This window comes from Lates calcarifer, linkage group LG7_1 (genome assembly GCF_001640805.2).
Source record: "Lates calcarifer isolate ASB-BC8 linkage group LG7_1, TLL_Latcal_v3, whole genome shotgun sequence".
Lineage (NCBI taxonomy): Eukaryota > Metazoa > Chordata > Actinopteri > Centropomidae > Lates > Lates calcarifer.
In genome coordinates this window covers 9,281,431-9,293,638 of record NC_066839.1, presented here as the reverse complement: position 1 = coordinate 9,293,638, position 12,208 = coordinate 9,281,431, and the positions used below count along the sequence as shown (strand labels likewise).

At 43.1% G+C, this 12,208-nt stretch overlaps 1 protein-coding gene across 3 annotated transcripts in view; it reads right to left on the bottom strand.

The window, feature by feature from the left end:
- Positions 1–12,208, bottom strand: part of LOC108883116 (pleckstrin homology domain-containing family G member 1) — a 59,318-nt gene that overhangs the window by 14,017 nt on the left and 33,093 nt on the right. For all 3 annotated transcript variants that reach the window (XM_018676012.2, XM_018676011.2, XM_018676010.2), the window contains exons 2-4: positions 8,548–9,113; positions 3,054–3,154; positions 1,891–1,960 (exon numbers count right to left, since the gene is read on the bottom strand). In XM_018676012.2, coding sequence (XP_018531528.1) covers positions 1,891–1,960; positions 3,054–3,154; positions 8,548–8,964 — 588 coding nt within the window. In that variant the 5' untranslated portion in view covers positions 8,965–9,113. The remainder of the gene's footprint in view (positions 1–1,890; positions 1,961–3,053; positions 3,155–8,547; positions 9,114–12,208) is intronic.

Genomic DNA, 12,208 nt, shown 5'->3' with positions numbered 1-12,208 from the left:
CAACAATGACTAACCTTCAGCAATACAAAGCACTCTGGTTACTATTCTGGTTACAACCCTTTTACCAGAAGTCTGCATGTGAAATCAAGAAGCCACACACACACACACACACACACACACACACACACACACACACACAAACTGCAGACACTGAAAAATCTGGAGCCATCATAAGCTAATGTTGCTAATCTAAAAAAATCAGACCTTTGAATAGCGACACAACAGGAATATAAGGAACTGTTAAGAGGATGTTTGGTAAGGGACGCTGTGAAGCACTGTACAGGTGTAGGTGTGTGTGTGTGTGTGTGTGTGTGTGTGTGTGTGTGTGTGTGTGTGTGTGTGGTAGGACCTGGAGCAGTAAGTCTGGAGCTTATTATGACTTCTTCCAGTAAAAAATAGTTATACCAGACATTTGCAGAATGACTACCAGTCTCATGACATTCTGCAGCTTGGGTCAGGTAATGAGTGTATGAGATTGTCTGAGATCACAGTAACAACAAATGGCTTCTTTTCCATGTGACTGACATTTTCTGTTAAGATTTTTTTTCCTAACTGTAACACTAATCAGTCACTTACAAGATGTCAGCACCCCTGGTTTGTTTATGGATCTCAGTTAATTATGCAGAGTGGTGCTGTGGGCTGCTATAAAACTGGTTTGTCACAACAACAGCTGCTGTATTTAGGGAGTCTGTGACGCCGAGTCCAACTAGTTTTTTTTTTTTTTTTTTTTAAATACATGGTCAGACAGTTGCTCTGTGGTATTGGGTGTAATTGCAGTAGGGGCAGGGAGGGAATGTAAAGTGTTTTAGAGGAAGTGCTGGAATGCAGCGCACGATCATGGGACATAATCGTGCAATCGCTTTATGGGGCATAGACGGATGAGGAGAGGAGGTGGAGTAAAAGCTAAAACACACACACACACACACACACACACACACACACACACACACACACACACACACAGAGGGGCCGATGATACTTTGAGCAGAGTTGCTGAGTCCAGCTTTTCTTGATGAAGTACTGCTATTATCCCCCTCCAGTAAAAAAAGGTGATTACATATTTGGATGGTCCTTAAAATACCTCTGGAGTCGTCCTTCCTCCCTTGCCTCCTCTTGCATTTAACACTGACAGTCCAACCATCAAAATAATGCTACCAGCCTCAATGAACTTAAGTGACTTCATGCAGAGTCTGCATCTGATTTTTGGGAGCTTATCTCTCATAATAGCACGTCGCCTGTTTTTCATTTTCTGTGCCCTTTGAGTGCATCTGTGAGTGGATGTGTGTGTGTGTGTGTGTGAGTGCATGGGTGTGTGTCTGAACCAGCTGTTTGGACAGGTTTCAACAAGTGGACAGAGAGACAGTGATGGAAGAAGTACTCAGAACCTTTAAAAATATTCCATAACAAGCAAAAGTGCATGCTGCATTCAAAATCCAACTTGAGCACAGAAACGTTATTAGCAAAACTTTTCTTAAGGAAAAGCACTCATTCTGCAGTGAAGTATCCCCTGTGAGTTATTACAATAGCTTATACAATAGTTGTGGTAGTGCATTAATATTTAAGCAGTGTTTTTACTGTATAGCTGGTAAAGAAAACAAGCCCCAACCAGACACTGCTTTTTTTGTAAGGGGACCTTTAATAATGTGTTGAACTCTAAAATCGTATCATGCTATGTTCTATGTAAAATCTCAATCTGAAAAGTAACTAGAAACTACAGCTGTTGCATAAATGTAGTGGCATAGAAAGTACAAAATTCCTCTCGGAAAGTAGTGAAGTAGAAATATAAAGTAAAATGTGCACACACTCAAGTGAAGTACCGTAAAATTCTACTGATTGTACTTGACAGAGGTGGAGAAAAACAAGGGTGGAGGAGGTGGACATTCAGATTACCTTGGATACGAAGCACTCTGCGATGGCCACGGGGTCGGCATTACACTTCTCAAGATCATGAAGAAGGTCCCTGAATTAAACACATCAAATCAGAGAAATCAGCGCTTGATGTGAAAATGTGCACCAGGTGAATTTCTACATCTTTAACATACAGTAAATGTTTTCTGCTTGTCTTCTTCCCTAGACACATGAATATAAACCTCTCTCCCACCATTCATTTCTCACAACAATCGCAGTGAATTGCAGGAGTGAGAGTCACCGTGGGTACAGAAATTAGGTCTTAGGGCACTCAGTTCTGAACAAATGAGAAACTTCCATGAATTCAATCAGGGCGCTCCTGTGTAAAGCTGTATATGTGTGAGTGGGAAAAAAAGGCCACTGTTGAAGTTATTGTTTCATGGCTGAAGCATGAGGTCACTGTGACCGCTTTTAACTGCTTTTATGCTTCCTTTTTACTGGCCAGTTTGTCTGCACGCAGCAGCTGAGAAATGAATAGGTGGTGAGCAAGAGTGTGCGCATCTGTGTCTGCAGACCACCATGGCTGATGCTCAACTAGCCACCTCGTCTGGATACAGCACACACACACACACACACACACACACACACACTTTAGAGCGGTGCCGGAGTAGACAAATATGCAGACAGGGAATGATTACACACACTCACAAACACACACCTGACTGCCACAACAACACCCTTCCAAGAAATCAACAGGTGCCTCAGCCCAGTTTCACTGTTAGCAAGACATTGTTTGCTGAGCCTGGGAGAGAGACAAGAGTCTGTCGGTGTATTTGAACAGAGTGAGAGCTGTTTTTAGACCCTCTGGGGCAAGTCCAAGTTGAGTCTCATAACACTTGTGTCATGTAATTCTAAATCAAGTTTGAAGTCCCTCCTCCTAAATGGGACATGTCATAAAAGAGAAACTTACGAGGTACTTCCCCTGTAATTTATAAGCTCTAAAAGGATTTAGTTGTAAAATAATTCATCCCTTTTTAAGAAGTATTACAATGACTTGGTGCAATATTTGGCAAATATGTCATATGTCTTTGGCTTATGTCTCAAGTACATCAGGTCTCACAGCGGTCCATGTCGAGCCTGAGGTCCTCATTTGATTTCAGCCTGACTCGAGCTGAAGTCTGTGCTGCTCTGTGTCTGTGCTGTACCTGTTAAAGTGGTAGATGTCCTGGATGTTGCCGAACAGAGAACCTTTATCCTCGGAGCTCAAGGCCAGTCGAGACTGGTTACTGATAGACTCCAAGTAGTCCTGCACAGGAGAGAGAGAGAGAAGAGAGAGAGAGAGAGAGAGAGAGAGAGAGAGAGAGAGAGAGAGAGAGAGAGAGAGAGAGAGAGAAGGGGTTGTGTTAGAGCTACAGTATGTGTCTGGCATTTTGATTAGCAACATCTTGGCCCACACATGCACACTTCATTTTTACTACTCACACTGTGACTCCCACAGATTTCACCTGGGTTTCTCTTAAAGCTCACTACTCCCTTGGGCACTTGACTCTACTTTGCACCACTTTGACCAGATAGCTTCGTGAAAAAGACTCATCTTGCAAGTGTCCACACATAGTTGAGCTTAAGTAACATTTATCTTGTTACAGCAATGAAGGATTAGCAAGATGATTTAGTGCTTTCAGCATGTAGTTGTTCACTCTACTGCTCAATACACAATCGAAACCAAAAACCAGAGAGACCAAATGATTTTCCAATCTAAACAGAAAGAGACCTTTTTTTCTCATTTCTCTTTTTTTCCATATGTCAATTTTCTCATTAATAAATCTATAAGCAAGAGTCATGAAGCTTCTCACTGAAATCAGGACTGTCCCCTGCACTTCATTTCACTCACTTGAACCCTAATAAAGGAACAAATATCATCATTATCACAATCATCATAATTTTTATTTAACATTTTTCTACTTTTCCTGTGCACAAAGTGTTATTTATAAATACAATTGATCCCTGTTCTACTGTTTTGTGCAAATAACCTGATTAGGGTGTGATACAGGTCATCAGGTTTGAGTCTTGCAACAGTCAGACTGATGCTTGGAAGCACAGGTTTAACATGGGTCCTTGTTGAAAAACAAGTATAAGTCCACTCAAGCAGATTTATCTCCCAGTCTCTTATCACTGCCTCCATCACTACCGTTAGTGAGAAGCGCTGTCACTGCCCTGGATGATTAAACACCAGCCTCAGCCCTCAGTCTGCCCTGCAGATAGAAAGTGAGAGGTGGAGGGAGAAAGATGGACCAGTAGTGAGTGGCAGAGGATCTGAATGTTTTAACTGTATGTTTCTCTTTTGCTTTTTTTCTCTGTGCAGGCAGCATGCTGTGCTTGTAATATACTGCAGTACTACTAATTGTCTAAAGTAGATAAACTACACCACTATTACAGCTACTGCTGCAGGCTGGCAGTATTTTCTATTGCATTTAATTTGTTCCAGGCGTCAGTAATTTGTCATTACTGTGTTGTGTATGTTGTTTGTTCTCTATACCATGTAATAACAACAATAAAAACCTGAATCTGATTCAGAAAACATACAGAAGTCAGTAGAGCCTCTGTGTCTGTCTTCCTACTAGGCTTCTCTTGCACGTCTGAGTCATTGACAGACGGCGCTGATAATATCTGTTCCTGCAGGCAGCTAAAAGTTGCCAAGCTGACAACAATCCAAAACACAGTTACACGTGACAAACACTTGAAATACTGGTGCACAAACAATCTTAACCATTAATTCAGTTGTATTTAAACCTTGAATCCCTTAAAGCAGGTATGGGACAGGCGTTCAGTAGGAGTAGGAGGAAGTGTCCCGGTGGCAGCACAGTTTTCAACCCCAAACCACAGTCTGCAACTGGGCAGGACAGACATTACAACACTGAGAAAAGTACCAGGCTGCCCTCAACATGCACAAACACACACCCACTGATCATTTCAGCGCACACAACACCTCCTCACTCACCCCCTCTAGCCTGTTTGCCCAATTTCCACTCTGCTGCTGCTGCTGCTGCGGTTTCTCTTCTACATTAATGTTTTATGCATTTAGCTATCATTATCATCCTTATTATAATAGCCGTGCCTGAGCGGCAGCAGCCCATTAAACTGTGTTTGGTTAGGCGATATAAAAAGAGAAAGAGACAAAATGATGCCAGTTTAAAACAAGAGCCTGAGGGTGGACGAGAGCCATTTTAGATGTTTACGGTTTAAAGGTTATACAAGAGCTTTAGGCCAAGATTTTGGTTTAGGTGGTTTGAGTTACAGAGTAGGACTGGGGGAAAATGCTGCTCACAGGCAGGTTGGTGGTTATGCAAGAGGGGGGTCACATCAGGAGGTCATGTTTAGATTTTGTTGACTATCGTAGGTAATGTGTAAGGTGATGCTTAATTAGCCACGGGTCACAGATCTGACCTGGCCTGACCCGTTCACTCAACATGCTCAGCCAAAGCCTGAGTGATGTCAACAATGGGCAGCGCACAGGTCCACACACACACACACACACACACCTTAAGGTGCACTCCCTGCTAAGCATCAGACATGACATGTACAAACTTGATATTTCTCGTGTTAACCATTAACCTCCTCAAGTACACACTTGTTTTTCTACGCACCAAACACATCCCTCACTCACAGTAGGAAGTCATGGCTCCAGACAAAGGCGAGCACAAACATTCACATCACATTACTTTGAGAGTTTCTGCGGGCCAAATGATGTTCCCGCTTTATTTCCAAATTCCTGCTTGACTACAAATGGCCCTGGCAGTGCGTTCGGAGTGGAAAAAGAGCAGAGGAGACTCGGAAGACAGGGGGGTGGGGGAAATCAGGGCTTTGTCTTTGAGGTTGTTTTGGGGGATGACTGGATCGGCCTCATTACGCACGCTGATCCAGCCGGGGAGGAGTGATCACGCAGAACTAATAACCAGTGTTCACACAGAAATGTACAGTGGTGCTGAGAACTCAACTCACTGCGTCTTAAACAACAAAAACACACATACGCAAATAGACAAAAAAGAAAACGGGGAAACATCACCACTTTGACAACATATGCACAATTAGAAAACATAACCAAACACATAAGTGCTGCAAATTGTGCAGAACACAACAGGGATGACTCACAAACAAACATCTCCAGTGGAATTAATATGACATACTTGTTCATTACTTTTTAGTGTCTCCTGGAAACTTATTGTTCTGTAATTCATTTCTTTTGGGAGATCTTTTCTGTTTTTGCAGGGTTTTTCTGGCAGTGATTGTGCTTTTTGTTTTTGCCACAAGTCTCTGTTTTTGGTTGTGTTTTCAATTTTCACCACACTTTTTTGTATTTGGTTAAGTTTTCTGTTTTTTTCAGGACATTTCTGTATTTGTTTTTTATGGCCGCACTGATCCTGTCTCCTGATTTTGAGCATTTGTTGCCAAATGGGTGTAGATGTTTTCTTCATTTACTTGCCTGTTTTTGTCCCCATATCAATGTATTAATTCTTGGACCAACTGACAAACCACTCAATACTTTCACTAATACTTTTCACTGTAACTAAGCGTGAGTGTGTGTGAACCACAACACCCCCACCCTCCTCCACTGACAGATGAAACACAGGTGAGCCCAGGGGAGTCTGGGCAAATATTTGTGTTAAGGCTGTCACACCCTCTTCCCTTGCAGGAAGCAGCACGGTTAAGGGGCTTACTGAAACCAGGGCTGCTGGGAGGACCGGCTCGCACAGGACAGTGCTGATAGTAGAGGCCGCGCTTGTGCTGTCTGGAGGCTGTAGTTTTCTCTTGTCTACGAGTAAACCGCCATGCTGAAAGCTCTATTCATACAGATACAATCAGCGCAATCCATCCTCTGTGCACTCGCTGGAACTGCCATTAAAAGGGTGAAGAAAGGCTAAATGCATGCGTATTTCCCAAAAGCGTCGGTGAAGAATTAGCTGTCCTGGCATCCAAGTGTGGTCGTCTCTGGGGCTGGGTGGTCTGATTCGCTAATGGCAAGAGGTGATCCGCAGACGAGAGAGAGAGGAAGTAGAGGGTTATTAAGTGCAGCTCCTGAGCTCTGTTCAGTGTTTTCCTAACCTACTTTGGACATTGTTATCTCAGAGCTAAATCCCTCTTCCTACCTTCCTCTCTCTCTCCCTTTTCCTCACCTCCTGAAGGAGGGAGGAAAGGAAGAGAGGGTGGGACATCGATCAGGGGTGACAGGCCAAAACCACAAAAGCTAAACCTCTCTCCCTCTACTTATCCAGCCTCTTGGGAGTATGAGTTTTTTGCTTTTCTAACAACAGCCATCCCCCTTATGAACCTTTTTAACCCTAAACACACACACACACACACACACACAGAGTGGAACCAACAGGCCTAAAGTGGGGAAGGAAAAACAGTTGAGGGAGGAAATATGGGAAAATGTCGGCAAAGCTCCAAGACATGCAAAATACAACAGTTTCCACACAAACATTTAGTCATTTCTCACCACAAACAATTCAAATTTAGCTGCAGGACACATGCAAAACATATATCACATGTGTGCTGCACATTTTATTACAGACAATGTAGGTTCCACAGAAAACCAAAAAGAGCTGAATAGAGAAACAAAGAAGAGGGAGAGAGAAAGCAGAGCAACCTTTCATACAAACCACTACACCCAATCCTGAACAAAGCCGGTAAAGCACTGACTAGAGGCAATGTGTATCCTCGCAGTTCAAAGCCAACCTCACAAAAAGAGTGTATTTATCTGAGTGTGTGTGCATACAGTATGTGTGTGTGCTTTAAAAAAAAAACTTCTGAATGTGTGCCTGTGCCCGTGGCACAAAGGCACCGGTGTCGTGTAACTCAACCAAAAGCCCCGCCCGCAAACGCAGGTGACCTTATTGTATTGAAGGTTCCCAGCAGGCAACGAGCTGTGTGTGTCACGTGTGTGTGTGTGTGTGTGTGTGTGAGGGAAAACCACGGCAAGGCCTAAAGGGATGTGTGTTATCTGGTGGGTTTAAAGCCCCGTATTCCTCCTGAAAAGTCCAAGATCAAGCGGGAGCTGGACTGAAACACGTTTGTTGCTCAGAGATAAACTGGGTCAAGCTGGGAAATCTTTTAGTTCAGTCACTGTTTTGAAAGGTGGGACCCCCAGATGCTTTTAAACCATTTGAACCGATTTCAAGTTCTGGCTCTACTTAATGAATTTAAAATGTCGCTCCCAACTTGGGGGTTACAAGAAAAGAGAGATTATTAACAGGAAAAGAAAAAACACACAAAATGAAGTCTATTTTCTTTTCTCTCTTTAAATCATACTGAATAATTTGATCTAAGGTGTCTAAGAATCATTCAGATAAAATAAGAAAAAACAAGGAAAAGATCACTTTAGGTTAGAGCCATGCAACCACTGACCAAAAATGAGATGTTATCGTTAAAAGTACCAAAATCCTCAAGATAAATTGATTAAATTTGGGAAAGAAATCAAGATTGTTTCTCTTTAAACATTTAGATTTCACACACCTGTCCTAGGTGAGAGCAGAGAAGTCACATTTATCTGCAAAACCACAAATTATTTCAAGGCCTCCCTCAACATTTGAAGTTTTGCCAAATGTGCTAATATGACCTTTGATGTCCCTCCCACATGTAGGATCCTTCAGCTTCTAATTTCTTACACAGGTTGTGTTAAGTTGTAAAGTTCTGTTTTTTTACCTCAACAATGCTTCGCAGGTCCTGGACGTATGTTCTCTCTGTGTCCAGTATCTCCTGCACCACTCGGTCCACATACGTCCTGGGTCCCTGACCCGTCTGCTCACCTCCCTCCAGACTCAGCTTAGGCTCTGAATGTTCTGTCGGAGTCTGTTCGCTGCTCTGTCTCCCCTGCCCTCTCCCCATGTCCATCCCTTTATCGTTCCTGTCCTCTTCCTCCCTGCATCCCAGCTGCCGGGCAGGGACCAGTTCCAACCGAATCGCCCCGGAGTCCCGGTCAGGGGTCACCGGGTTACAGTGAGGGGCGGGGACGAGGGTGGAGCGGCTGCCCAGGGAGCAGTGGCTGTCCCGGGAGGAGGCAGACGACGAGGTGGAGCTGTAGCTGATGGGCCTTTCGGCGCTGTCGGGAGAAGAGTCCATGCTGAGGGCGGAGCAGTAGCGCGAGGAGGCGTGGCGGAAGGCTGGGTTGCGGAGGCAGCGGGCCGGGATGTCAACGGAGCTCAGGACAGAGCCGGAGTCCGGGACTTCAGGAAGAGGAGGCAACGCATCAGGCAGGTAGTTATAATCGTCTAGAGAGGGAACGAGAGAAGGACAGAGATTGTTGTTAATCAGATTCTGTCAAAACATCGAAACATCCCAAACACACAATACAGCAAAAAAGGTTAGTCACATCTCACCATTGAACAAAGCTAGTACCTTTAAGCTAATTTGTTTTCTACATCGAAAGCATTCAGACACTAGAGAAAATGTTTGTTTGCTGCCAACGTGCTGTCTGTGCTGCTGTGGTTTTTAATAAACCTTTGAAATGGACATCCTGGTTTGTACTTCCTCTGTCCGAACAAACCTACAGCAACACACCAACACCAGTGTGGCCCCTCTTGTTGTTAAGCCGAACTACTGTTGCTGGTCTGAGCACAGCCTAAACACAGGTTCTGCATATTCAATTTTTAAATATATAGTTGTCATATTAATCATGATAGCTTGGTATAATTATGGCGAACAAAGAAGACCACGGTCTAGACAATCGGCATCTCTAAAACATGTGAACAGACTTCTTCTTTTGATGTCTCTAAATAAAAGGCCACACATGCTGCTGCTGTCACTTCCTTATTCACTCTCCTATTTTTATCTACATTCACACCATAATGCAATCTGCATGACATCTGGCTCAAAATGTAAAATACAGTTTTAGAGCTGTCAGTGTCTAACAAGTCAAAACAGTCTCAGAGAGCTTCACAACCCTTCCAGCATGTGACATCCTCTGTCCTTAACACTTCGATTCAGATAAGTAAAACAAAAGCTTTAACAGGAAATCAAATGGGCGAAACCTCAGAAAGAGCAACAGAGGAGGGATCCGTCTTCAAGGATAGACAGATAGGCAATTGGTGCCAAAACAGACAAACTAGAAAATTAAGTAAATATGTGTAATAAGTGTAAAATTGAGTTTGTTTACAGTAATAATCAAGCTTTCAAAATGCTGTAGTGGCTTACTAATGGTATAAATTTAGAGCTGTTAAAATTCAAATGAAAGTCACACATTCAACAGGTACTTACGCTGTATTTCCCCTTTTTCAAACTAAATGCTAAATAGAGTCACTGTATGTAACTTACAACACTCTGTTTAGCATCGCAATTCCTGACATTCCTGCTGACCACACTCTGACTGACCACCCGCTGTATGAGGACCACTAACTCTGACAGATTTGTCTTCAGTTCCACCCAAATGCTTAACGTATAAGGAGTCACCACACTGTGAGAAAACACACATAAGGAACATACACTTTTGATTTCTAATCTAGTAGTGTGAGTGGGAAATATGTGCATGTCTGAGCAATTTTCCAGTGAAAGAGAAATGAGTGTAATGACAAGATTAACAGTGTAATACTGAGAACACTCTGCTCTGAGGCAATGAATGAAAGCCCTATTTCCATGGAAGATACACAGTTTGTGTGTTTGTGTGTGCTCAACTACAGGAGTCTATTTGGCGTTAAGCCGGTGCCAAACTGGCTCACAACCTCGTGTCTGAGGAGAGATCCGTTAAGATATGATTACTGATTCCCAAGGCCCCACAGTCAGGCCAGCTGAAGTGAAACCACACATGCAGCGTATCAGACAGAAGCCTTCCAAGTTTCCCTCAATGTTTTCCAAGGTCTAGCTTCAAAGGCCAGCTTTGACGGGAAGAACAGGGAGCAAATAAACACAGCAAACAGGCAAGGGAAGGGACAAGATGAGAGAGCCTCATACCAGCTCAGTGGGAGTTTGACACTAGTCTTTATAATCAAAGCTCGCAACGCCAGTGACCCGGCAGCTCCGGTGTTGTGGCAACACTGAGCCCCTGTGCCCTATAGGACAGTGTCGTTCTCTCGCTGCCAGCAGCACCGGCTCAGCCTAAACCCGTCTCACTTCAAAGCACTGGAGATCACAGGCTCACGTTCAAAAACATGAAACGTGAAACTGAGAACAAGCTCAAAGAATCCTGGTACATACCCACTCTCACCTTTCAAATAGGTACCTTGGAGGTCTTTTTGCTACGGTGACACCTCTTTTTGAGAGCACTTTAGAGGCAGGCGTGCTCGTTTGAATGGTCTGTGATGAGAAGATCACAGGTTTGATTCTTGCAACTACTGCATCAATACCAAGTTAAGTTTGTATTTATGAGTTCAGATTTTTTGGGTAGAAAAAGTTAAAGGAATAGGTAGTTAATTTTAGGAACAAAAACTTTGTACAAACTCTTTTTAAGTTTTAATAAATCCTTGTGGTGTTTGTCATTTGTGACACCTTTCACATTTCAAATAGTCATTTAAGCCATAGTTAAAATGAGAAATATTGATTAGTGCAGCTCTAAGTCCAAAAATCACAGCAGTTGACAGCCAAAGTCTGTCTCTCTTCACTGGACCATTACAAACATGTTGTTCCTGGTTTTACCGTTCCTCGGCTGGAAACTGAAGTGTTTTGAAATCCATCTCTGAAAAACAACAATGAAGAGAGAGTCTGATGCGCTGAATCACAGCCTTCGCTAGTTTAATTTTTGTAGTTTAATTTTGCTCCGCTGGCATGCCAAGAAAAGCAGGAAGGAATTGGAGCGTCCAAAAACTGAAGTGGCATGAAACTGTATTTTCCTCAGACAAGCTTGGAACCGATTGACCGTGCGTGTATATATGTGCGTGTGTGTCTATCCAAATGCTTGCACTCCCAAGTCTGACCCAGTTTTTAACAATTACAGATCAGAAAGGAGAAAGAATCTAGTGGGTGAAAACAACACACGCACACACACATAAACCAACAGCCTTGGCTTTTTGATAAGCAGCACACTGCTTTCAAGTTATGGACAATGGACAAAGGGTTATATTATGTTACAAGTCATTATATTAATGGATAACTGACCATTTTCTTTGCCCTTTGACCATTCTATAATATATCCTTCCTTATCACAGCAAGTGATGTACGTAAATCTATGCTATGTGTATGCTTCACACAAAATGCATTATGTTTATCACTCCAAAGATAACACTACCCAAGCTAATATCTTAATGGTCCTCACACCAGCTATTGCAGCAAGATATGGCAGTGGGAGTGTGCGCAGGTTGCACGTGCAACGGACTCGCACACATACACAAACATACAAGCACAGCAAATACAGAGAAACCATGTTTCAGTTTGCAGT